The 27,469-nt window shown below is 52.5% G+C and overlaps 1 protein-coding gene and 1 pseudogene across 1 annotated transcript; both read left to right on the top strand.

Moving 5' to 3' along the window:
* The first annotated feature begins 2,129 nt into the window (after nucleotides 1-2,129).
* LOC119974271 (cationic trypsin-3-like) lies at nucleotides 2,130-15,753 on the top strand. Its single transcript, XM_038813041.1, is given in 5 exon segments — nucleotides 2,130-2,145; nucleotides 6,335-6,489; nucleotides 6,491-6,596; nucleotides 6,870-7,006; nucleotides 15,551-15,753. Coding segments are annotated over 5 exon segments (564 nt in total). The 3' UTR covers nucleotides 15,701-15,753.
* Nucleotides 15,754-16,665: 912 nt separating this feature from the next.
* LOC119974270 lies at nucleotides 16,666-27,084 on the top strand (annotated as a pseudogene).
* Nucleotides 27,085-27,469: the final 385 nt, after the last annotated feature.

Genomic DNA, 27,469 nt, shown 5'->3' with positions numbered 1-27,469 from the left:
CAGGGGAGTCTTAACAATATCAGGAGTAGGCAGCAGAGTGGACTGGAGGCCACAATCAGATCAGCCAAGATTTTATCAAATGGTGGACAGGCTCGAGGGGCCGAATGGCCTCCTCCTTGCCCCTACTTTGTATGTTTGTACAGCGACTTTCAAAACAGAAATACTTGTGAAAGTATTGCCAGTTGTCAGGCTGGGGATTGAGTGAATGGGTCCGATCCGGCGCACACATGATGGGCCAGCGGACCCCCCCCCCCCCCCCCCCCCCCTGTCCTGGGTGATTCCCGGATCCTCTGGGAAGCTTGTCAACAATGGCAGAGGAATGGATCTTGTGAGTGAGGGCAGTTATGAAGTGTGAAAATGGTTTTGGCCGCACGGGCCGCAGGAGTGAATGGCTATGAACCACGGAATGAACCAGGGGTTCAGAAATGAGCATAAACTGTCAGGAAGCTGGAACCATCACCGGTCACTTCGACGGCCAATAGTTTTCTGGAGATCCTTCATGGCAAAAGCACATCAAACCTACCTTTGTACTTTGTACTGGGATTACACACACACTTGCACACAGGATTGGTGGCATGACTCACCCTTTTGGGACGCCAATGGAAGGTGAGGTAGGTACTTTGCAAAGAGAGTTGTGAGGTAACAGGCGCTGCTGGAATGAAAATTTACTGACTTTCTGTTGCCTTCCAGCGCATCCGGGCCTCGTGCCCCTCCATCACTGTCTTCTCCCCGTTCATGGAATGTGGGTATCATGGCCAGGCCAACATCTATTTCCCAATCCCTAATTTCACCTTGAGAAGGTGGGGTGGTGAGATGCCCCCTTCCTGAATCATTGAAGACCATGTGATGTAGGTACACCCACAGTGCTGTTAGGGAGGGGGCGAGCCACCTTTTTCAGCTGTTGCAGTCCTTGCGGCAGGCATATTGTACGGTTTGATACAACGCGGTGACTCACTGGGACAGTTCACAGGGTCAGTGAAGAGCCATTGCTGTGGGTCTGGAGTCACATGCCGGCCAGACCAGGCAAAAGTGGCAGATTTCTCTCCATCAGAACATCAGTGAAGGAAATGGGGTTTGATGACAATGGGCGGCTTCCGTTATTTTGCAATCCACCTTTCCATAACCGAAGGAACTTTGGAAGAGTATCACCAATGCCTCTACCATCTGTGTTAACAGGTTCCAAGCCGACTGCTGAAGTTGAAACCAAAACACAGAGCTTTTCATTATTGTGAGGGTTTATTGACAGGTTCAGTCTCACAACTCTCCTCCCATTCAACCCAGGGCACCAACCACCCCCGATCAATACTCTTGTGAAAAACCAACAACATAACAGATTAAACTTATTCACAAATTAATAAGGGTGAAGGCCCCTGAAGGGGCACTGCAGCAAAAGAAAATTTTCAAAGGAAGCTCAGCTAATTGAAATTAAAATGTTGGGCACAAACCAGCCCCTGCCGTGCCCAGGGGGCATGGAACGCCGGTTCGATACAACCGAGTGGTTCACTCGGGCCATTTCAGAAGGTGAAGGGTCAACCACATTGCTGTGGGTCCCGAGTCACATGTAGGCCAGACCGGGGAAGGACGGCAGACTTCCCTCCCTAAAGGGTGTAATGTTCTTGTCGGATGGCCAGATCTATATTACAAGAACACTTGTAGCTAAAGCTATAAACCATTTATTAACATTAACTGTGGGTAAACTATATACAAAACAACAGATGAAAAACAGTAAGATCTAGCACAAGGGCAGCACGGTCCCACAATGGTTAGCACTGTTGCTTCACAGCTCCAGGGTCCCAGTTTCGATTCCCAGCTTCGGTCGCTGCCTGTGTGGAGTCTGCACGTTCTCCCTCTGTCTACGTGGGTTTCCTCCAGGTGCTCCGGTTTCCTCTCACAGTCCCGAAAGACGAGGTTAGATCATACAGTGCAGAAGGAGGCCATTTGGCCCATCGCGTCTGCACCAACCCACTTAAACCCTCACTTTCCTCGTATCCCCGTAACCCAATAACCCCATCTAACCTTTTTGGTCACTAAGGGCAGCACGGCAGCATTGTGGTTAACATAATTGCTTCACAGCTCCAGGGTCAATTCCGGCTTGGGCCACTGGGGTGAGGTAACCAAGGGGGTTGACGATGATTAAAGGATTCGGTAGGTTTGATAGAGACAATTTATCTCCTCTGGTGAACTTGATGCGTTCTCTCCATGTGTGCGTGGGTTTCCTCTGGGTGGTCTAGTTTCCTCCCACAGTCCAAAGATGTGCAGGTTAGGTGGATTGGCTATGCTAAATTGACCTTAATGTCCTAAATTGCCCTTAATGCTGGGTGGGGTTACTGGGTTATGGGGATAGGGTGGAGGTGTGGGTTTGGTTAGGGTGCTCTTTCCAAGAGCCTGTGCAGACTCGATGGGCCGAATGGCCTCTTCCTGCCCTGTGAATTCTATAATTATGGTCAATCCACCCACGCAGACACGGGGAGAATATGCAGACTCCGCACAGACAGTGAACCAACGGGGAATTGAACCTGGGACCCTGGCGCTGTGAAGCCACAGTTCTATCCACTTGTGCTACCGTGCGGCCCTGCTAGGCAATTTGGACATTCTGAATTTTCCCTCTGTCTACCCAAACAGGCCCCGAGTGTGGCGACTCGGGGCCTTTCACAGTAATTTCATTGCGGTGTTAATGTAAGCCTACTTGTGACAATAAAGATTATTATATTATTATTATTATAAAGCAACCTCTCTCCAGCTTTCTCCAGCCAGTTTGAGGGGTCATATGACTCTAACATTCACTAAATATACTAATGGGTCTCCTAGTGGTCAGTCAGTGAATTACAACACAACCATGATGTCACAACAAAGGACATTAGTGAACCAGATGGGTTTTTATTTTACGCTAATCAGGTAGTTTCATGATCGCCGTTAATTTTATTCCAGTTTTCTTACTAAATTGAATTTTAAGTTGTGCCTCTCCACAGTTTCATGATTACGAGTCCAGTAATGTAACCATTGTGTGACCATTGCTCGTTAGCCCTGCCCTTCCTTTCTAACTCAGTAAAATCTCGCAAACTGTTGCTGTAGAGAAACATGTGATGTGCCAGCTCACAATGAGCCAGGATTTATAACCCCTTTTATAGAGCCACAGGTCCAGATAAAGCTGCCAGATTAAAGGGACACATAGTTGGTTTTGGTTTTCTCATGAGCCCCTCCTAGGTCCAAAAGGTACAAGGAGCTGATCGACCGGGATTAGAGCTCCAGACGCAAGAGGAGGTTTAAGAAGGTGTCCTCAGGGTTCATCTGAAGGTGTTTGCGATGAGCAGCAAGATGATCCTGTTATCTGCACTGATTATGCTCGGTGGTAATTACTTTCTCTCCATTAACATTCTTAAAAAAACAGCCGGCGGAACAGAATCATTCGGAGCAAAGATCACTTTCCCAGAGGAATCCACGGAATATGGTTGGATTCTGTTCCTGACCTGACGATGTCCCGTATTTATTGTCCATCCCCAATTGCCCCTGGAAAAGGTGGTGGTGAGCTGCCGTCTTAACTGCTAAAGTCCCTGGGGTATAGGTACACCCACAGTGCTGCGGTTCTCCAATTCTCTTCCTATAAATAGCTGTATGACTTTCTACTGGTGACTTTGCACTCCCTTCCTCCCACACTCACCTCATCTCTTCCCACTCCTCTCTCCTCTCCTCCCGCCTCCCTCTCCCGTCTCCCTCCGCCTCTTCCTCTCCCTCCCTCCCCTCTCTCCTCTCCCTCGCTCCCTCGCTCCTCTCCCTCTCCCTCCTTCTCTCCTCTCTCTTCCTCGCTTCCCTCTCCCCTCTCCCACCCTTGCTCTCCCCCCTCTTCCTCTTCCATTCCCTCCCTCACATCCTCTCCCTCCATCTCCCTCCCTCCATCTCTCCTCCCTCTCCTTCCCACTCCCCTAATCCTCCTCCCTCTCCATCCCTCTCTTTCCTCCTCTACTCTCCCTCCCTCTCCCCTCTCCTTCCCTTCGTGATCTCTTCCCTCTCCTTCTCTCTCCTCCCCTCACCTCAACCCTCTCCCTTCTCCCATTCCCCTCCCCTCGCTCCCACTCTCTCGCTCCATCACGCTCCCCCCCCTCTCCCCTCTCACTTCCTCTCCCTCCCTCTCCCATCCCTCCCTCCAGCCCACCCTCTGCTCCTCTCTCTCCCTCCCCTTCCCTGTGACACTGCAGCCCCGTACTGGTCTCAGCCACCATCCGCAGAGTACCTCAGACCTTGGGTATCCTGGCCCATGGCCGATACTTTCGCCACCCGTGCAGTGTTGGCCAGGGGTGCATGCACTGTCTGCAACGACTCCTATCCTGCAGGTCTTTGGACTCCTCCAACTGCACCTGCTGGTGCTGGAAAGATGCTGCTATCCCCTCCACTATAGATGGGACCCGCCCTTTCCAGAAGCCGCAGACTCGTCTGGACGCCAACTAGTTCCAGGGTCGGGCCACCCTCCGACAGCCCACCTTCTCCAGGTTTCCTACCTCCACCTGGTGTGCGGGTTGTGGAGGGGGTGGTGAGGGGGGTGATGATGAGGTAGGTGTGGGGGTGGTGGTGAGTGTGTGGTGTTGGGGTCATGCCAAATGTGCCATGAGGAACTGCAACTCAGCAGGATCACTTCATCGACTGCTGCCGACTCCACCTCAGCGACTGCCCTCTCTCCAGGTCCGCCAGCCAGGTTCAGTGTCCGCTGCCTCCCGACGGTGAGGTGGTACAGCTCCGGCGGGTCCCCCTCCGGTCTTCTGGGGGGGGGGGGGGGGGGCGGGGAGGTGAGGGGGAGACAGAAACGCAAAGTACTAGGCAGTCAGATGCAGGCAGCACAGGGGTGGGCAGCTGGTGACCTTTGCGCCCAAGGCACCCGGCCATGGCAGCCAGTATGGGGTGCTTGCATGTGGTGCAGGCTGAGGGGGTTTGGTTGCCCTCTGGATGTGGGGGTGTTACATGTGTGTGGGACGGGGGTTAGTGCCAGCGGCAGGAAGGGTTTGACAGGGTTCAATTTCCAAGGGTAGGTTACACACAACAGTATTGTATTCTCTCCAGTCCGGGAAAATAAGGGGTGAGGTAACCAAGGGGGTTGACGATGATTAAGGATTTGGTAGGGTTGATAGAGACAATTTATTTCCTCTGGTGAACTTTACAATTGGAGCCAGGACGTTCAGGGAATGATGTGTCAAGGCCGGAGGCGGGGTCAATTGGAAATCTCCAGCCAGGTTTGGTTGAGTAAAGGGATTAAGGTTTACGCTGACAAGAAGGTTAGATGAAGGAAGGAAAGGGTCATCCTGGACAGGCTGGATGGGCTGAATGGCCTTTTCCTGTTTCTTTTGTTACTCAACAGTTCTCCGCACTGTTCTAGTTTCAGCTGTCTCCTGTTACCATGACGATAAGATTGTCGGTGGTTATGAGTGCATCCCTCACAGCCTCCCTTACCAGGTGTACATGAGGCGGTATCGGAATCCCTGGTGTGGTGCCTCTCTACCTCAACTCACAATGGATTCTCTCAGCGGCTCACTGCTTCCTGCGGTAAGTTTGGATAAACCTCGCCCAGGCCTACGTCCGTTCATGGAACCACCTTACCACCATCTACCTCCTCGGCCTCTGGTGCACCCGTGCTGGTCTGCCTGGACAGTGAAGTGGTGTCGGGAAATGCTTCTTGCCCGCAGTCAGAGTCAGGTCCTGCTGAACTTCTTCCCGCAGTCAAGAGTCAGGTCCCGTTGACACAGCAGAATGAACTGAAGCGAGGGACTGAGCGGCTTCCTCCTGCACCTAGGGTGGCAGGATGGCACAGTGATTAGCACTGCTGCCATCGCACAGCCAGGGCCCAGGTTTAATTCCGGCCTTGGGTCACTGTCTGTGGAGTCTGCACGTTCTCTATCCCTGTGTGTGCGTGGGTTTCCTCCGGCAGCTCCAGTTTCGTTTCCTCCCACAGTCCAAAGATATGCAGATTAGGTGGATTGGCATGCTAAATTGGCCCTAGGTGTCCAAAAGGTTAGGTGGGGTTACTGGTTCTGGGGATAGGGTGGGGGATTGTGCCGCCTGTATGTGCTCTTTCCAAGGTTTCGGTGCAGACAACGATGGGCCGAATGAAAATGAATGAAAAATGAAAATCTCTTATTGTCACGAGTAGGCTTCAAATGAAGTTACTGTGAAAATTTACTGTCGCCACCTGTTCGGCGGAGGCTGTTACGGGGAATCGAACCCGTGCTGCGGCTTGCCTTGGTCTGCTTTCAAAGGCCAGCGATTAGCCCAGTGAGCTAAACAGCCCCATGGGCTCTGTCTGCATTGTAGCGGTTCTATTCTATGACTCCGGTGTTGATTCTCATCGCAGGCGCCAGCCTACTGAACGTGTGGATCGGGGCACATGATCTGTCTGTGAGCGAAGACTCCAGGCAGTCACGGAGGGTCATCAAAGCTGTCCCGCATCCAGGGTACAATCACCGCACCACTGACAATGATATTATGCTGCTGAAAGTGGACTCCTCCAGTCCAGTTCAATGAGAAGGTGCAACCACTCCAAATGCCCAGCTCCTGTGCCAGCAATGGCACTGAATGCCTGGTCGCCGGATGGGGTGACACAGTCCACGATGGGGGTAAGTGTTTTAGCCATTCAAAAGGGAGGGAAGGAAAACAAGGTCAAGGAAGTCAAATTGTGTGGAAAGGATTTGAAGTACACAGAGTGTAGATATTCGGAATGAGCGTGTATGTAAACTGACCCAGTGAACTGGCTCAGCGTTTGTTCTGATCATTGCGATGGTTTTGTAACTAAGTGTAATATGGGGTGACAATTGACTCCGGTGTCCTTTACACCCGGCAGTGGGGCGCCAACTGCTTCATTAACCAATTCCTGACCTTTGACCCAACAGGCCAGTACCCTGAACGTCTGCAATGTCTCAATGTCCCGATCCTCTCGGACACAGAGTGTGAGAGCAGCTACGGGGACGCAATTACCCCCAACATGTTCTGCGCTGGATTCCTGGAGGGAGGAAAGGAAACATGTCAGGTAACAGCGCGGGGAAAGAGCTCCTTCATCACAGAGCTAACTGGTATATAGACAGCATGGAGAGAGAGAGAGACAGGAGTGAATGAGAGATGGCGGGGCAGGGGGAGAGAGCAAGAGAGAAAGGAGCAAGGTGGGGAGGGAAAAATGGGAGAGAGAGGGAGAGAGAAATTAGCGACAAAGATGGGGAGGCAGAGTTAGGGGGAGCAAAGGGAGGGAGTGAGAGTGACATGAAAATGGAATATAGACAGGGTGGATGAGAGGGAGAAGGAGAGAGAGATTTGTGAGATAGATGTGGAGACAGGGGGGAGCAGAGAGAGAGGGAGAGAAACAGAATGGAATAGAGAAAAGGAGAATGGGAAAGAAGGGGAGACAGAAGGAGAAAGATTACAGGTATAAAAAGGGAGACAGACAAAAGGGGAACAGAGAGTGAGGGAGAGAGACAGAATGGAACAGAGAAAGGTAGAATGGGAGGGAGAGAAGAAGAGTGAGAGATGAGCAGAAAGAGATGGCGAGTGAAAGATAACCAGAGAGAGCGAGACGGAGAGAGAAATAGAAAAGTGTGACATGGGAGAGAGAGTGAGATCATAGATTATCAAAGAATTTACAGTGCAGAAGGAGGCCACTCAGCCCATCGAGTCTGCACCGGCTCTTGGAAAGAGCACTCTACCCGAGGTCAACACCCTATCCCCATAACCCAGTAACCCCACCCAACACTAAGGGCAATCTTGGACACTAAGGGCAATTTCTCATGGCCAATCCACCTAACCTGCACATCTTTGGACTGTGGGAGGAAACCGGAGCACCCGGAGGAAACCCACGCACACACGGGGAGGATGTGCAGACTCCGCACATACAGTAACCCAAGCCGGAATCCAACCTGGGACCCTGGAGCTGTGAAGCAATTGTGCTATCCACAATGCTACAGTGCTGCCCTTAATATAGGGATAGCGAGAGAGATAAAGAGGCAGTGAAAGAGAGGAACAGAAAGAAAGGGTAGGGGAGAGATGGAGTGAGATGTGCAGATGGCGGGAGAGAACGTTAGAGGGAGAAAGAGACCCACAAGTAATGTGAGGACGAAGGAGGTAGAATGAGAAAGAGAGGCAAAGGGACAAAGGGAAAAAGGGAGAGAGACAGAGGAGAGGAAGAATGAGATAAAAAGAGTTAAGAAGAGAGAGATGGAAAGAAAGTGGTAAAGCAAGTGAGGTATATAGAGATGATCACAGAATCCCTAAGGTGCAGAAGGAGGCCATTTGGCCCATTGAGTCTGCACTGACCCTTCCAAAGACAACCCTACTTGAGCCCAATCCTCCACCCTGTTCCTGCAACCCCCCTAAGGGGCAATTTAACACGGCCATCCACCTAACCTGCACATCTTTGGATTATTTACAGAAAGATAGATAAATGATAGATGGATGGATACGAGGAGGAAGAGGTATCAGGAAGTATTTTTAATACAGCACATACAATGGGAAACCAATGGGAGGGATTGAGCATCATTTTTGCTTTGCTCTGAATTTAGGTAGCAGTTAAACAATGTTATGGATGTGGAGTCATTAGGTTCAGACTGGGGAAGATTCACAGCTCTCTTTCCCAATAACACAGCAGAATGGGTTCAGCAGAAAGATCCAACAGTTTCATGGCCACTTGTGCGGAGAGAAGCTCTCTGTTTCCAGGATTTGTTCAGAGTGTGTTTGGAGCACTAGGCAGGGCTGGCCAGGATTCAGGACTACATGTCTCTTCCCCAGAGAAGAGAGGATGATCATCGGGAGCCTGGAAGCCTGCCAAACAGAAAAAAACAGTAAAACCCTGGAAATGACGCGTCTTGCACAAACTAGCCTTGTATACTTTAAAACAGAACTCCAGTTTGGACCAATACCAGTTATTTCACTGCCAATGTGCCTTAAGTATTAGCATCACTGGAAGGAAAGTGTGCCATGTGATCCAGTCTCAGTTTCACTTGAGCATGTGAGCAGAAACAGCACACAGCTCTGCTGCTGATGTCTACTGACTATCTATCCTGTGTTCTTAAGAGCTCATTTTAAATAAATTAACACAAAAGATATTGGCATAATCCTTATAAGCAATTGGTGTCTTCACCTCATTTAAAAAAGTCAAAGTTTTAATGGTTGCAAGAGTCATCAGGAATGTCTCAGGACTTGGACCTGAAGCAAGGATGTTTCCAGTGTCCTGTTCTCAGGCTCCAAGCCCTGAACAAACTCAGGCCAATTCCCAGGCCAGGCTGAGTATAACAGTTATGGAAAGGAGAGGAAAGTATAGATATCATTGAGTCAGAACTTTGGATGGTCAAGAGTAAGGGATGTGCTGCAGTTCCGGAGGTCGGACTGAGGGAGTGTGTACTGTGAGAGGGTCAGTACTTAGGGACACGCTGCACTGTCAGAGGGTCAGTACTGAGGGAGTACTGCACTGTCAGAGGGTCAGTACTGAGGGAGTGCTGCACTGTCGAGGGTCAGTACTGAGGGAGGCTGCACTGTCAGAGGGTCCGTACTGAGGGAGTGCTGCACTGTCAGAGGGTCAGTATTGAGGGAGTGCTGCACTGTCAGAGGGTCGTAATGAGGGAGTGCTGCACTGTTCAGAGGGTCAGTACTGAGGGAGTGCTGCACTGTCAGGGTCAGTACTGAGGGAGTGCTGCACTGTCAGAGGGTCAGTACTGAGGGAGAGCTGCATTGTCAGAGAGTCAGTACTGAGGGAGTGCTGCACTGTCAGAGGGTCAGTACTGAGGGAGTGCTGCACTGACAGAGGATCAATGCTGAGGGAATGCTGCACTGTCAGGGTCAGTACTGAGGGAGTGCAGCACTGTCAGCGGGTCACTACTGAGGGAGCGCTGCACTGTCAGAGGGTCAGTACTGAGGGAGTGCTGCATTGTCAGAGGTCAGTACTGAGGAAGTGCTGCACTGTGAGAGGGTCAGTACTTAGAGAATGCTGCACTGTGAGAGGTCAGTACTGAGGAGTGCTGCACTGCCAGAGGGTCAGTACTGAGGGAGAGCTGCACTGTCAGAGGGTCAGTACTGAGGGAGTGCTGCACTGTCAGAGGGTAGGTACTGAGGGAGTGCTGCACTGTCAGAGGGTCAGTACTGAGGAAGAGCTGCACTGTCAGAGGGTTAGTACTGAGAGAGCTGCACTGTCAGAGGTCAGTACTGAGGGAGTGCTGCACTGTCAGAGAGTCAGTACTGAGGGAGTGCTGCACTGTCAGAGGGTCAGTACTGAGGGAATGCTGCACTGTCAGATGGTCAGTACCGAGGGAACGCTGCACTATCAGAGGATCAGTACTGATGGAGTGCTGCACTGTCAGAGGGTCGCTGAGGGAGTGCTGCACTGTCAGAGGGTCAGTACTGAGGCAGTGCGCACTGTCAGAGGGTCAGTACTGAGGGAGTGCTGCACTCTCTAGGGGTCAGTACTGAGGGAGTGCTGCACTGTCAGAGGGTCAGTACTGAGGAGCGCTGCACTGTCAGAGGGTCAGTACTGAGGAGAGCTGCATTGTCAGAGAGTCAGTACTGAGGGAGTGCTGCACTGTCAGAGGGTCAGTACTGAGGAATGCTGCACTGACAGAGGATCAATACTGGGAATGCTGCACTGTCAGAGGGTCAGTACTGAGGGAGTGCAGCACTGTCAGAGGGTCACTACTGAGGGAGCGCTGCACTGTCAGAGGGTCAGTACTGAGGGAGTGCTGCACTGTCAGAGGGTCGTACTGAGGAGTGCTGCACTGTCAGAGGGTCAGTACTGAGGGAGCGCTGCACTGTCAGAGAGGTCAGTACTGAGGGAGTGCTGCACTGTCAGAGGGTCTGTTCTGAGGGAGTGCTGTACTGTCAGAGGGTCAGTACTGAGGAAGTGCTGCACTGTCAGAGAGTCAGTACTGAGGGAGCGCTGCACTTCAGAGGGTCAGTACTGAGGGAGTGCTGCACTGTCAGAGGGTCAGTACTGAGGAAATGCTGCACTGTCAGAGGGTCAGTACTTAGGGAATGCTGCACTGTGAGAGGTCAGTACATAGGGAATGCTGCACTGTGAGAGGGTCAGTACTGGGGAGTGCTGCACTGTCAGAGGTTCAGTACTGAGGGAGTGCTGCACTACCAGAGGGTCAGTACTGTGTGAGTGCTGCACTGTCAGAGGGTCAGTACTGAGGGAGTGCCGCACTGTCAGAGGGTCAGTACTGAGGGAGTGCTGCACTGTCAGAGGGTCAGTACTGAGGAGTGCTGCACTGTCAGAGGGTCAGTACTGAGGGAGTGCTGCACTGTCAGAGGGTCAGTGCTGAGGGAGCGCTGCACTGTCAGAGGGTCAGTACTGAGGGAGTGCTGCACTGTCAGAGGGTCAGTACTGAGGGAGTGCTGCACTGTCAGAGGGTCAGTACTGAGGGAGCGCAGTACTGTCAGAGGGTCAGAACTGAGGGAGTGCTGCACTGTCAGAGGGTCAGTACTGAGGGAGTGCTGCACTGTCAGAGGGTCAGTACTGAGGGAGTGTTGCACTGTCAGAGGTCAGTACTGAGGGAGTGCTGCACTGTCAGAGGGTCAGTACTGAAGGAGTGCTGCACTGTCAGAGGTTCAGTGCTGAGGGAGTGCTGCACTGTCAGAGGGTCAGTACTGAGGGAGTGCTGCACTGTCAGAGGGTCAATACTGAGGGAGTGCTGCACTTTCAGAGGGTCAGTACTGAGTGAGTGCTGCACTGTCAGAGGGTCAGTGCTGAGAGAGTGCTGCACTGCCAGGGTCAGTACTGAGGGATTGCTGCTCTGTCAGAGGGTCAGTACTGAGGGAGTGATGCACTGTCAGAGGGTCAGTAGAGGGAGTGCTGCACTGTCAGAGGGTCAGTACTGATGGAATGCTGCACTGTCAGAGGGTCAGTGCTGAGGGAGTGCTGCACTGTCAGAGGGTCAGTACTGAGGGAATGCTGCAGTGTCAGAGGGTCAGTACTGAGGGAGTGCTGCACTGTCAGAGGGTCAGTACTGAGGGAATGCTGCACTGACAGAGGATCAATGCTGAGGGAATGCTGCACTGTCGGGTCAGTACTGAGGGAGTGCAGCACTGTCAGAGGGTCACTACTGAGGGAGCGCTGCACTGTCAGAGGGTCAGTACTGAGGGAGTGCTGCACTGTCAGAGGGTCAGTACTGAGGAAGTGCTGCACTGTGAGAGGGTCAGTACTTAGAGAATGCTGCACTGTGAGAGGGTCAGTACTGAGGGAGTGCTGCACTGCCAGAGGGTCAGTACTGAGGGAGTGCTGCACTGTCAGAGGGTCAGGACTGAGGGAGTGCTGCACTGTCAGAGTGTCGGTACTGAGGGAGTGCTGCACTGTCAGAGGGTCAGTACTGATGGAATGCTGCACTGTCAGAGGGTCAGTACTGAGGGAGCACTGCACTGTCAGAGGGTCAGTACTGAGGGAGTGCTGCACTGTCAGAGAGTCAGTACTGAGGGAGTGCTGCACTGTCAGAGGGTCAGTACTGAGGGAATGCTGCACTGACAGAGGATCAGTACTGAGGGAACGCTGCACTGTCAGAGGGTCAGTACTGAGGGAGTGCTGCACTGTCAGAGGGTCAGTACTGAGGGAGTGCTGCACTGTCAGAGGGTCAGTACTGAGGGAGTGCTGCACTGTCAGAGGGTCAGTACTGAGGGAGTGCTGCACTGTCAGAGGGTCAGTACTGAGGGAGTGCTGCACTGTCAGAGGGTCAGTACTGAGGGAGCGCTGCACTGTCAGAGGGTCAGTACTGAGGAGAGCTGCACTGTCAGAGAGTCAGTACTGAGGGAGTGCTGCACTGTCAGAGGGTCAGTACTGAGGGAATGCTGCACTGACAGAGGATCAATACTGAGGGAATGCTGCACTGTCAGAGGGTCAGTACTGAGGGAGTGCAGCACTGTCAGAGGGTCACTACTGAGGGAGCGCTGCACTGTCAGAGGGTCAGTACTGAGGGAGTGCTGCACTGTCAGAGGGTCAGTACTGAGGGAGTGCTGCACTGTCAGAGGGTCAGTACTGAGGGAGCGCTGCACTGTCAGAGGGTCAGTACTGAGGGAGTGCTGCACTGTCAGAGGGTCTGTTCTGAGGGAGTGCTGTACTGTCAGAGGGTCAGTACTGAGGAAGTGCTGCACTGTCAGAGTCAGTACTGAGGGAGCGCTGCACTTCAGAGGGTCAGTACTGAGGGAGTGCTGCACTGTCAGAGGGTCAGTACTGAGGAAATGCTGCACTGTCAGAGAGTCAGTACTTAGGGAATGCTGCACTGTGAGAGGGTCAGTACTTAGGGAATGCTGCACTGTGAGAGGGTCAGTACTGAGGGAGTGCTGCACTGTCAGAGGTTCAGTACTGAGGGAGTGCTGCACTGCCAGAGGGTCAGTACTGTGGGAGTGCTGCACTGTCAGAGGGTCAGCACTGAGGGAGTGCTGCACTGTCAGAGGGTCAGTACTGAGGGAGTGCTGCACTGTCAGAGGGTCAGTACTGAGGGAGTGCTGCACTGTCAGAGGGTCAGTACTGAGGGAGTGCTGCACTGTCAGAGGGTCAGTGCTGAGGGAGCGCTGCACTGTCAGAGGGTCAGTACTGAGGGAGTGCTGCACTGTCAGAGGGTCAGTACTGAGGGAGTGCTGCACTGTCAGAGGGTCAGTACTGAGGGAGCGCTGCACTGTCAGAGGGTCAGTACTGAGGGAGTGCTGCACTATCAGAGGGTCAGTACTGAGGGAGTGTTGCACTGTCAGAGGGTCAGTACTGAGGGAGTGCTGCACTGTCAGAGGGTCAGTACTGAGGGAGTGCTGCACTGTCAGAGGGTCAGTACTGAAGGAATGCTGCACTGTCAGAGGGTCAGTGCTGAGGGAGTGCTGCACTGTCAGAGGGTCAGTACTGAGGGAGTGCTGCACTGTCAGAGGGTCAATACTGAGGGAGTGCTGCACTTTCAGAGGGTCAGTACTGAGTGAGTGCTGCACTGTCAGAGGGTCAGTGCTGAGAGAGTGCTGCACTGCCAGAGGGTCAGTACTGAGGGATTGCTGCTCTGTCAGAGGGTCAGTACTGAGGGAGTGATGCACTGTCAGAGGGTCAGTACTGAGGGAGTGCTGCACTGTCAGAGGGTCAGTACTGATGGAATGCTGCACTGTCAGAGGGTCAGTGCTGTGGGAGTGCTGCACTGTCAGAGGGTCAGTACTGAGGGAATGCTGCAGTGTCAGAGGGTCAGTACTGAGGGAGTGCTGCACTGTCAGATGGTCAGTACTGATGGAATGCTGCACTGTCAGAGTGTCTGTACTGAGGGAGTGCTGCACTGTCAGAGGGTCAATACTGAGGGAGTGCTGCACTGTCAGAGGGTCAGTACTGAGTGAGTGCTGCACTGTCAGAGGGTCAGTGCTGAGAGAGTGCTGCACTGCCAGGGTCAGTACTGAGGGCTGGCTGCTCTGTCAGAGGGTCAGTACTGAGGGTGTGCTGCACTGTCAGAGGGTCAGTACTGAGGGAGTGCTGCACTGTCAGAGGGTCAGTACTGAGGGAGTGCTGCACTGTCAGAGGGTCAGTACTGAGGGAGTGCTGCACTGTCAGAGGGTCAGTACTGAGGGAACGCTGCACTGTCAGAGGGTCAGTACTGAGGGAGTGCTGCACTGTCAGAGGGTCAGTTCTGAGGGAGTGCTGCACTGTCAGAGGGTCAGTACTGAGGAGGTGCTGCACTGTCAGAGGGTCAGTACTGAGGGAGTGCTGCACTGTCAGAGGGTCAGTACTGAGGGAGTGCTGCACTGTCAGAGGGTCAGTACTGAGGGAGTGCTGCACTGTCAGAGGGTCAGTACTGAGGGAATGCTGCACTGTCAGAGGGTCAGTACTGAGGAGGTGCTGCACTGTCAGAGGGGCAGTACTGAGGGAGCTCTGCACTGTCAGAGGGTCAGTACTGAGGGAGTGCTGCACTGTCAGAGGGTCAGTACTGAGGGAGAGCTGCACTGTCAGAGGGTCAGTACTGAGGGAGTGCTGCACTGTCAGAGGGTCAGCACTGAGGGAGAGCTGCACTGTCAGAGGGTCAGTACTGAGGGAGTGATGCACTGTCAGAGGGTCAGTACTGAGGGAGTGCTGCACTGTCAGAGGGTCAGTACTGAGGGAGAGCTGCACTGTCAGAGGGTCAGTACTGAGGGAGTGCTGCACTGTCAGAGGGTCAGTACTGAGGGAGCGCTGCACTGTCAGAGGGTCAGTACTGAGGGAGTGCTGCACTGTCATATGTGCCGTCTTTATGATGAGACATTAAACTGATACTCCACCTGCCCTCTCAGGTGGTAGATCCCACAGTCGCTATTGGGTAAAATGCTGGAGAGGGTTGTGCGATGGCATTTTCTCATGTGTCCTGAAAACAATATGTATCCCTGAACTGACATCTCTGAAGAGATTATCTGGGTTATGTTCGCATTGCTTTTTGCAGGACCATGCTGTGCTCAAATCGGCTGTTGTGTTTCCTATATTACAACAGCGACTGCACTTCCAAAAGCATCCTAATTGGCTGTGAAGTCCTCTGTGAGGTGTTGAAGTCATTGAGAGGCGCTATAGAAACGTATGTCCATCCTTTTTTTGCTTGACTGATGAATGACGTGGTTCCTCTAGGTCGACTCTGGTGGGCCTCTGGTCTGTGCTGGGGAGCAACAAGGCATTGTCTCCTGGGGCATCGAATGTGGTCGCCCTGGTAAACCCGGTGTCTACACCAAGGTCTGCAACTACATCTCCTGGATTAACGAGACAATGGCCACCAATTAATGGCATCCGGACGCTCTTCAGAAACCGTTTCCAAGGCGAGTCCTTGACAATCATTGTTGAATTGAAATGATGTAACATTAAAGGCTCCTCCTTCCTAAATTTCCTGTCCGCCATCTTCATTTCCTGTTGTCACACTGTCTTGCTCAGTCTTACCCCCCTCCCCCCCCCCCCCCCCCCCAACATTTCCCCGTGAATAAAATTTAGAGAAAGGTAATGAAAAACAGAAAGTGTGGAGGATTAAAAAACAGACAGAAGAGACTGAGAGAGAGAATGAGAAAGAATTAGCGGAGGACAGCAAAGGGAAAGCCTTTGATAGGTCACTCTTGGAGGTCACTGCATTGGGACTATCAGATTCCCCATGACCTCCACCGAATACAAACTCCCCGGTAACGAGGGGGGGCGGGGCTTCCCCTGAACAGTGGGTTAGATCACTAGCACAAAACCCTGACCTGGGTGCAGGCCGGTGGGGGGGGAGAACCTTCAGGAAGGGGCAAGCTTGTATATTGTATATCAGTCTCCGCCTCAGTGGAACCGAACCAGTGTTTCTCGGCCTGCAGACGCTTACCGTGAATGTGGTCGCCGCGGATTAAACTGGAGTCATCCAGCTCCCACCGACGACAGCTTTTTGTTTGGCAGCATTCTCGTCAAGCACTTTGGGAGGTTTTCCTCCGCTATAGGTGCTATCAAAATGCAAATTTCTGCTGTACTTTTCCTGTACTTCAGCCGTGTGAGATTTTAACACCTGCGTGTAATATAAATGGTGACAGATTAACGCTTAAACCCGTGCCTGGGCTATGTATCAGTACAGACCTGAGATTAGCAGCTGTAAACATCTCGCCTTCCTAAATCTAGTTCTGAAATGAAGTTTTAAAGCTAATTAATTATTAGCCAGATTGAATGGCTGGGACGAATGTGCTATATATAAAGGAGAGGAGCTCACTAGGGTCAGTTTATTGAGCTGTGAGATGGAGGTTTTTCTCTTTACCCTGCTCTTCGGGGCTGCAGGTACTATCACAGAGAGGTTGAAGTGAGCTGGTGTGTGTCTGAATGCATGCTTGTGTGGGCTATATCTCTGTTCCCTCGCTACCGACCCCATCCCTGGCAACACCCTGAGATTTAGCTGGCGGGATTCTCCGAGCCTCTGTGCCAAAATCGTGCTCGGCGCGGGGGTGGAAAATGGGGTGTCAGACCCGCGATCGGGTCCGATGCCTTCTCCGCGGACCTGAGAATCACCGCCAGTCGCGCCCGTGCAGTAGAAGTGGCGCCGGTCGAGGGCCATTGAAAGAAGCCCCCGCAGCGATTCACAGCCGGCAGTTGGTCAAGTTCCCGCCGGCGTGGTTCCCTCATGGTTCCACCCAGCAGAAGCTCGGAGTGGCAGCTGCAGACTCAGTCCGCAGCCACCCTGGTGGGGGGTGGGGAGATCCGTCACGGGGGGGGGGGGTCTCCAGGACGACCAGGCCCGTGATCGGGGGCCACTGATCGACGGGCGGGCGGGATCTGGGGGGGGCATATATGTTGGGGCCAGCTTGCTGTGTGGGTCCGCCATGTTGCACGGACCCGCGGATGGAAGTGCAGAGTTCTGTATCGGCAGCCGGAGCTTTCTCCAGGAAAGTCCAGATTGATTCGCGCCTGATTTCTCGCGGGCATAGGGTACATAGCCCCATTTCAGAGAATTCCGCTCAACCTGTCCACTCCCAACCTTTGACCCTGCGATGATCTTCTGACCTCATATTCGCACCATCGCTACTTCCACATTCGTAACATGGTCTGACCGCCCTCTGCCTCAGAGCATCTGCGATTAACGCACTTTTCCATATCCTCGTTACCAGAGACTCGACTATATTGACACACTCCAGGCTGCTCTCCACATTCTGCCCTCTGCAGCCTTAGATCATCCAAATGTCTTATGTCAATGTCTTAACGTACAGCATATCCTGTTCACCATCACCTTGCACCCATGAACCTGATTCGCCCCGGTCGGCAACATCTTGATTTTAAAATGCCCTGCCTTACAAACCTCCCAATCTTTGTAACCTCCTCCAGTCCATACAACACTCCCTATCTCTATAATCTCCTCCAGTCCGTACAACCCTCCCTATCTCTGCAACCCCCTCCAGCATCTACAATGCTCCCTATCTCTGCAACCCTTCCAGCCCTACAATGCTCCTATCTGCTGCAACCCCCTCCAGCCCTACAATCCCTATCTGCAATCTCCTCAAGCCCCTACAACCCTCCTATCTCGGTAACCTCCTCCAGGCCCTACAACCCTCCCTATCTCTGTAACCTCCGCAGCCGCCATGCTGCGTTCCCAACTGCTCAGACCACACATCAACCGCACGGTCGGGAACCCGGGCTATTGGGTTCGGAAAATCGCGAGGGTCCTGTCGATGACGCGGCAACACCTTGCAATGGCGTGCGGTGCGCGACGCGATGACGCCATTTCAGAGGGGCGGAGACTTTGAAACCGGCGTCAAACCGCCACCGGCCCCGATTTGGGCGTCAGGGTGGATTCCGAGAGAGTGCATGTGTGCGTGAGAGAGAGTGTGTGTGTGCGTGAGGGAGAGAGAGTGTGTGTGTGCGTGAGAGAGAGTGTGTGTGTGTGAGAGTGTGGTGAGAGAGAGTGTGTGGTGCGAGAGAGAGTGTGGATGTGTGCGAGAGAGAGTGTGGATGTGTGCGTGAGAGAGAGTGTGTGTGTGTGTGAGAGGAGAGTGTGTGCGTGTGAGAGAGTGTGTGTGTGCGTGAGAGAGAGTGTGTGTGTGTGAGAGTGTGTGTGTGAGAGAGAGTGTGTGTGTGAGAGTGTGTGTGTGAGAGAGAGTGTGTGTGCGTGAGAGAGAGTGTGTGTGTGCGTGAGAGAGAGTGTGTGTGCGTGAGAGAGAGTGTGTGTGTGTGAGAGTGTGTGTGTGTGAGAGAGAGTGTGTGTGAGAGAGAGTGTGTGTGCGTGAGAGAGAGTGTGTGCGTGAGAGAGAGTGGGTGTGCGTGAGAGAGAGTGTGTGTGTGCGTGAGAGAGAGTGTGTGTGTGTGAGAGTGGGTGTGTGTGAGAGAGAGTGTGTGTGCGTGAGAGAGAGTGGGTGTGCGTGAGAGAGAGTGGGTGTGCGTGAGAGAGAGAGTTGTGTGTGGAGAGTGTGTGTGTGTGAGAGAGAGGGTGTGTGCGTGAGAGAGAGTGTGTGTGCGTGAGAGAGAGTGTGTGTGTGAGAGGTGTGTGTGTGAGAGAGTGTGTGTGCGTGAGAGAGAGTGTGTGCGTGAGAGAGAGTGTGTGTGTGAGAGAGAGTGTGTGCGTGAGAGAGAGGGTGTGCGTGAGAGAGAGGGTGTGCGTGAGAGAGAGTGTGTGCGTGAGAGAGAGTGTGTGTGAGAGAGTGTGTGAGAGAGAGTGGTGTGAGAGGGATGGAGAAAGCATGTGTGTTCGATCGAGAGAAAGTGTGTGTGTGAGAGAGAAGTGTGTGTGATAGAGCGAGAGAGTGTGTGCGTGACAGAGTGTATGCGAGTGAGAGAGTGTGTGAGAGAGAGGAGTATGTGTGTGTGAGCAAGAGAGAGAGGGAATGCGTGTGTGAGCAAGGAGAGAGGGAATGTGTGGGTAAGAGAGTGTGAGAATGTGTGTTTGACAGTGCGAAGTGTATGTGTGTGAGTGAGTGTGTATTGTGTGTGAGAGGGAGAATGTGTGTGTGTGTGTGAGTGAGGTAGCATGTGTGTGTGAGGGGAGTGCGTGAGGGAGAGTGTGTGTGTGCATGTGTGAGTGAGTGTATGTTTGAGTAAGTGTGTGTGAGTGTGAGGAGAGTATCTGTGTGAGCGATGGTGCGTGTGAACGACGTGTGCAAGTGAGAGTGTGTGTTTGTGAGTGAGTGTGAGCGAGCGTGAATATGAGTGAGTGTTTGAGTGTGTGAGTATGAGTGTGTGTGATTGTGTGAATATGCATGTGTGTGTATAATTGTGTGAGTGTGATTGTGTATGAATGTAATTGTGTGAATGTGATTGTATATGAATGTGATTGTGTGAATGTGATTGTGTATGAGTGTGATTGTGTGAATGTAATTTTGTATGAGTGATTGTGTATGAATGGGATGTGTGAATGTAATTGTGTATGAGTGAGTGTATATGTGATGTGTGTAAGTAGGGTGCGTGAGTGTGATTGCGTGTGAGTGTGTGTGACGTGTGAGTGAGTGTGTGTGTGTGAGTTTGGAAAGTGATGCTCAATCTCGACATGTTTCCTTCTCTCAGTTGCTGCTCCTGTGGATGTGAAGATTATTAATGGCCACGAGTGTTATGCTCACTCTCAGCCTGGCAGGTTTTTCTCACCTACAGTGGATACCGATGGTGTGGGGGCTCGCTGATAAACACCAGTGGATCGTGTCTGCAGCTCATTGTTACCAACCGTGAGTCTATGATAATCACAGCAACACACCAACATACAGAAAACACTCAATCATCAGGCAGAAAAACACTGACATACAAGCATAAGTGTGACAAGATGAACACACAGAGATATACGACCTTCCAATGCACCATCCACTCAATGAAGGGTTGATAAAGGTTTCTCACTCGTATAGCCTCTCCCACATATCTGTCATTCTTAGTGTCTCACAATATAGACACTCACCCTCCAGAAACAAGATAGTCACTTCATTCACCTCCTCATAAAGATCTCTTCATGGAATGGTTCCGGATGAGGGATTGCAGTGACTGGGATCAATCGGAGAATCTGGGAGTGTTTTCCTTGGGAGACGAGAAGGGGGAGCTGAGATTTGATCAGGTGATCACAATCAGGATGGTGGGGGGGGTCTGGACAAAGGGGATAGAGAGAGAAACTGTTCCCACTGGGGGAAGGACCGGGAACCAGAGGGGGCGCAGATTGAAGTGATTGGTGAAAGATGCAATGGGGAACACGAGGGGAAACTTTATCACCCAGAGAGTGGTTAGGATCGGGAACGCACTGCCCGAGAGTGTGGGGGAGGCAGGTTCAATCGAGGAACTGAAAAGAGAATTGGGGTTGTTAACTGAACAGGAAGAAGGTTCAGGGCCACAGGGAGAAGGCAGGGGGAGGGCGACTGTGTGTGTTGGTGTTGCAGAGAGCTAGCCCGGACATGACAGGCCAAACGGCCTCCAGCTGCACTCGAACCGAGGGGATGCAGAAACTCGACAATAAAAGCAAATTACTGCGGATGCTGGAATCTGAAACCAGTTCAGAAAGTCGACAATGTCAGCATGTGAATTTGTTGTTTGATGTGCAGGCCCAGTATCCTGAAAGCTCACCTGGGAGAGCACGTCCTCAGTCGCTATGAGGGCACCGAGCAGCGTATCCAGTGGCCAAGGCCTTCGCTCACCCAGACTACAACCGGGTGAACCTCAACAACGACATCATGCTGCTCAAACTCACCTATCCCGTCAGGCTGGACCAGTACGTCAGGCCCATCCTCTCCAGCCAGTGCCCCAGAGCTGGCATGCAGTGGTATCACCTCTGGCTGGGGCAACCTTTTGACAAAGGAGGTAAGGAGGTGACTGAGGGGGTGTGTGTGGTGAGGGGGGGGGAGAGACCGGATTAATGTTCGTTGGTTTGGAGGGGTCGATGGGAGGGAGAGTGTTGAATCAAGCAGGAACAATTCCCATTCCAGCTGCTCCTGAAATATGACCAGCGTGCCTCCTGGAGACCAGTCCCAGTCAAGAGCATGGCCGGGGGAGATTTAGTGCGTTGGTAAAATAATTCCAGTCCCGGCTTTGAACGATCACTGCAATTAGCCCCCACTCACTGTCCCCCTGCTCCCCCCTCCCAATATTCCTGCAAATTTTTCCCACTTCCATTATTTCTCCAATTCCCCAAATTTGAAAGTTTGTTGAATCTGCTTCCACCGCACTTTCAGACAGCACCTTCCAGATCACAACAGTGTAAAAAAAATCTCATCTCCCCCCTCTGGTTCTTTTACCGATCTCTTCAATCTGTGTCCTTCTGGTTGCCCAACCTCCTGCCAACTGGAAACAATTTCTTCGATTTATTCTCTCCAAACCTCAACTCATGATTTTGAAAGGCTCGATTCAATCTCCCCTTAACCTTCCCTGCTCAAGGGTGAACAAATCCAGCTTCTCCCAGACCTCCACATTAGTACCAGTAACTTGTAATCCATGGTCCACACTCACTCCCCATTAAAACTGGTTTCTAACAATTCATCCTGCTTTTCAATTCTCCACTCCTGACACCACTTCCTATCCCCATAACCTCCTCCTGCCCCTAAAACCCTCCCTATCTCTGTACCCTCCTCCAGCCCCTGCAACACTTCCTATCTCTGTAACCCCCTCCAGCCCCAACAACCCTCCCTATCCCCGTAACCTCCTCCAGCCCCTACAACCCTCCCTATCCCCGTAACCTCCTCCCGCCCTCCCTATCCCCGTAACCTCCTCCAGCCCTCCCTATCCCTGTAACCTCCTCCAGCCCTCCCTATCCCCGTAACCTCCTCCCGCCCTCCCTATCCCCGTAACCTCCTCCAGTCCCTACAACACCTATCCTTGTAACTCCTCCTGCCCCTAAAACCCTCCCTATCCCGTAACCTCCTCCTGCCCCGAAAACCCTCCCGATCTCTCTGTAACCTCCTCCAGTCCCTACAATCTCTCTATCCCTGTAACCTCCTCCACTGCCTCGGAACCCCTCCCTATCCCTGTAACCTCCTCCAGCCCCTACAACCCTCCCTATCCCTGTAACCTCCTCCAGCCCTACAACCCTCCCTATCCACGTAACCTACTCCAGCCCCTACAAACCCTCCCTATCCCTGTAACCTTCTCCAGCCCCTACAACCCCCCTATCCCTGTAACCTCCTCCAGCCCCTACCCTTCCTACCCCCGTAACCTCCTCCTGCACCTAAAGCCATCCCTATCTCTGTAACCCCTCCAGCCCCTACAACCCTCCCTATCTCTGTAACCTCCTCCAGCCCTACAACCCTCCCTATCTCTAAACCCCTCCAGCCCCTGCAACCCTCCCTATCCCCAAAACCTCTTCCAGCCCCTAAAACCCTCCGATCTCTGTAAGCTCCTCCAGCCCCTAAAACCCTCCCGAACTCTGTAACCTCCTCCAGCCCCTAAAACCCTCCCAATCTCTGTAACCTACTCCAGCCCCTAAAACCATCCCGATCTCTGTAACCTCTGCCTGCCCCTAAAACCCTCCCTATCCCTGTAACCCCCTCCAACTGCAACACACACCGTCTCTGTAACAGCCTCCAGTCCCCTTCAACCTTCCTATCCCTGTAACCTCCTCCTGCCCCTAAAACCCTCCCTATCCCTGTAACCTCTCCACTCCCGACAACCCTCACTATCCCTGTAACCTCCTCCACTCCTAACAACACTCCCTATCTCTGTAAACCCTCCAGCCCCAATAACCCTCCCTATCTCTGTAACCTCCTCCAGCCCTGCAACCCACCCTATCTCTGTAACCATCTCCAGCCCCTAAAACCCTCCCGATCTCTGTAACCTCCAGCCCCTAAAACCCTCCCTAATTATGTAACCTCCTCCAGTCCCTACAACCCTCCTATCCCTGTAACATCCTCCTGCCCCTAAAACCCTCTGATCTCTGTAACCTCCTCCTGCCCCTAAAACGCTCCCTAGCTCTGTAACCTCCTCCAGCCCCTACAACCCTCCCTATCCCCGTAATCTCCTCCAGCCCCTACAACACTCCCTATCCCCGTAACCTCCTCCTGACCAGAAAACCCTCCCTCTCTGTAACCTCCTCCAGCCCCTACAACCCCCCTATCCCTGAACCTCCTCCAGCCCCTACAACCCTCCTGATCTCTGTAACCTACTCCAGCCCCTAAAACCCTCCGATCTCTGTAACCTCCTCCAGCCCCTAAAACCCTCCCGATCTCTGTAACCTCCCCAGCCCCTAACCCTCCGATCTCTGTAACCTACTCCAGCCCCTAAAACCCTCCCGATCTCTGTAACCTGCCTGCCCCTAAAACCTCCCTATCCTGTAACCCCCTCCAACTCCAACAACACCGTCTCTGTAACAGCCTCCAGTCCCCTTCAACCCTCCTATACCTGTAACCTCCTCCTGCCCCTAAAACCCTCCCTATCCCTGAAACCTCCTCCACTCCGACACACTCTCCTATCCTGTAACCTCCCACTTAAACACTCCCTATCTCTGTAACCCCTCCAGCCCCAAACCTCCTATCTCTGTAACTCCTCCAGCACTGCAACCCTCCCTATCTCTGTAACCTCTCCAGCACCTAAAACTCTCCCGATCTCTGTAACCCCTCCAGCCCTAAAACCCTCCCTCTTCTGTAACCTCCTCCAGTCCCTACTACCCTCCCTATCTCTGTAACTCCTCCAGCCCCTAAAACCTCCTGATCTCGTAACTCCTCCAGCCCCTAAAACCTCCCTATTTCTGTAACCTCCTCCAGTCCCTACAACCCCTATCTCTGTAACCTCCTCCACCCCTAAAACCTCCTGATCTCTGTAACCTCCTCCAGCCCCTAAAACCCTCCCTATTTCTGTAACTCCTCACTCCCGACAACCCTCCCTATCCCTGTAACCTCCTCCACTCCTAAGAACATCCTATCTCTGTAACCCCTCCAGCCCCAATAACCCTCCCTATCTGAACCTCCTCCAGCCCTGCAACCCTCCCTATCTCTGTAACCTCCTCCAGCCCTAAAACTCTCCCGATCTCTGTAACCTCCCCCTAAAACCCTCCTATTCTGTAACTCCTGCAGCCCTACAACCCTCCCTATCTCTGTAACCTCTCCAGCCCCTAAAACCCTCCTGATCTGTAACCTCCTCTGCCCCTAAAACCCTCCCTATCTCTGTAACCTCCTCCAGCCACTAAAATCCTCCCTATCTCTGTAACCTCCTCCAGCCCCTACAACCCTCCCTATCCCGTAACCTCCTCCAGCCCCTACAACCCTCCCTATCCTGTAAACTCCTCCAGCCCCTACAACCCTCCCTATCCCCGTAACCTCCTCCTGACCAGAAAACCCTCCCTATCCCCGTAACCTCTCCAGTCCCTACAAAACCCTATCCGTGTAACCTCCTCCTGCCCCTAAAACCCTCCCTATCCCCATAACCTCCTCCTGCCCCTAAAACCCTCCCGATCTCTGTAACCTCCTCCAGTCCTACAATCCTCCCTATCCCTGTAACCTCTCCAGCCCCTACAACCCTCCCTATCCCTGTAACCTCCTCCAGCCCCTACAACCCCCTATCCCTGTAACCTCCTCTAGCCCCTACAACCCCCCATCCCCGTAACCTACTCCAGCCCTAAACCCTATCCCTGTAACCTTCTCCAGCCCCTACAACCCTCCCTATCTCTGTAACCTCCTCCAGCCCCTACAACCCTCCCTATCTCTGTAACCCCCTCCAGCCCCTACAACCCTCCCTATCTATAACCCCCTCCAGCCCCTGCAACCCTCCCTATCCTGTAACCTCTTCCAGCCCCTAAAAGCCTCCCGATCTCTGTAACCTCTCCAGCCCCTAAAACCCTCCCGATCTGTAACCTCCTCCAGCCCCTACAACCCTCCCGATCTCTGTAACCTCCTCCAGCCCCTAAAACCCTCCCGATATCTGTAACCTCTGCCTGCCCCTAAAACCCTCCCTATCCCTGTACCCCTCCAACTCCAACAACACCGTCTCTGTAACAGCCTCCAGTCCCTTCAACCCTCCCTATCCCTGTAACCTCCTCCTGCCCCTAAAACCCTTCCTATCCCTGTAACCTCCTCCACTCCCGACAACCCTCCCTATCCCTGTAACCTCTACTCCGAACAACACTCCCTATCTCTGTAAACCCCTCCAGCCCCAATAACCCCCTATCTCTGTAACCTCCTCCAGCCCCTACAACCCTCCCTATCTCTGTAACCTTCTCCAGCCCCTACAACCCTTCCCATCTCTGTAACTTCCTCCAGCCCTGAAAACCCTCCCTATCTCTGTATCCTCCTCCAGCCCTTACAACCTCTTTATCTCTGTAACCTCCTCCAGCCCCTACAACGCTCCGTATCTCTTTGACCTCCTCCAGTCCCTACAATCCTCCCTATCTCTGTAAACTCCTCCATACTCTACACTCCTCTCATCTCATCTGCCTAATATTGTCCTTAGATGACTCGGGTTCAGATTAGTTTCCTTACAACGCATCTTGGGATGTATTATAAAAGCAATAGTTCTATATAAATTCAAGGTGTTGTTGTTATTTGTTGGTGTTAATAGTGTTCCATTCACTGGCACAATTAAATACTCTGCTGCTCAATTGCTGATTAATCTGACCTGCTCTGAGCAGTGGAACGCATTGCTTTAAGTGCTGAGGTCATCAGAGTTCAATTGCATTTAAATGTAATCCTTTCTATCGAAAGAGATGTTCCCTTGTCAAACACACATTGTCAATTCCCAAGCCCGTCACCAGTCTTCATCAATGAGTTCAGCTCACCTGGTTCCACCATCAGACTCGATGCTCTTTACTGCACGGTAGCATGGTGGTCCAGCTCCAGGGTCCCAGGTTCGATTCCGGCTTGGGTCACTGTCTGTGCAGAGTCTGCACATCCCCCCGTGTCTGCGTGGGTTTCCTCCAGGTGCTCCGGATTCCTCCCACAGTCCAAAGATGTGCAGGTTAGGTGGATTGGCCATGAGAAATTGCCCTTAGTGTCCAAAATTGCCCTTAGTGTTAGGTGGGGTTACTGGGTTATGGGGATAGGGTGGAGTTGTTGACCTTGGGTAGGGTGCTCTTTCCAAGAGCCGGTGCAGACTTGATGGGCTGAATGGCCTCTTTCTGCACTGTAAATTCTATGATTCTATGACTACAGCACGGTAGCACAGTGGTTAGCACGGTTGCTTCACAGCTCCAGGGTCCCAGATTCGATTCCCGGCTTGGGTCACTGTCTGTGCGGAGTCTGCACGTTCTCCCTTTGTCTGCGTGGGTTTCCTCCGGGTGCTCCAATCTCTTCCCACATGTACCGGAAAAATGTGCTGTTAGGTAATTTGAACATTTTGAATTCCTCTGTGTACCTGAACAGGCGCTGGAAAGTGGCGACCAGGGGCTTTTCACAGTAACTTCATTGCAGTGTTAATGTAAGCCTACTTGTGACAATAAAGATTATTATTATGTAGTTGAACAATTCCTTCGAATCTCAGTGAGCAGGACTGGACGCCAATGTCCAGTGTGTGGTTTAACCAGTGGCCTGAAAACTACATACACTAATTCAACAAGATCAGTGATTTAACCACTTGTATGCCAGTGGGAGGCGAATATTCACTTTTCAATTGGCCTGTTCTGACTTATTTATTTTCATTCAGTCAAATATCCCGATGCCCTGCAGTGCCTGAATCAGCCAATTCTGCCGGAAGCTGACTGTCGCAGAGCTTATCCACCCTACTTTACAGACAACATGTTCTGCTCAGGATACTGGGAGGGAGGTCAGAGCACATGTCAGGTAAAGTAATTCAAAACGATGAGCTCGGTATATCTAAATATCAGTGCAGCACTCCCTCAGTACTATCCTCCGACAGCGGAGCGCTCCATCAGTACTGACCCTCTGACAGTGCAGCACCCTCAGTACTGACCTCTGACAGTGCAGCACATCCATACTGACCCTCTGACAGTGCAGCACTCCCTCAGTACTGACCCTCTGACAGTGCAGCTCTCCCTCAGTACTGACACTCTGACAGTGCAGCTCTCTCAGTACTGACCCTCTGACAGTGCAGCACTCCCTCAGTACTGACCCTCTGACAGTGCAGCTCCCTCAGTACTGATCCTCTGACAGTGCTGCACTCCCTCAGTACTGACCCTCTGACAGTGCAGCACTCCCTCAGTACTGACCCTCTGAC

Source organism: Scyliorhinus canicula, chromosome 12, assembly GCF_902713615.1.
Source record: "Scyliorhinus canicula chromosome 12, sScyCan1.1, whole genome shotgun sequence".
Classification (NCBI taxonomy): Eukaryota; Metazoa; Chordata; class Chondrichthyes; order Carcharhiniformes; family Scyliorhinidae; genus Scyliorhinus; species Scyliorhinus canicula.
Note: the sequence above shows the minus strand (reverse complement) of the source record. Positions and strands in the feature narration are given on the sequence as shown.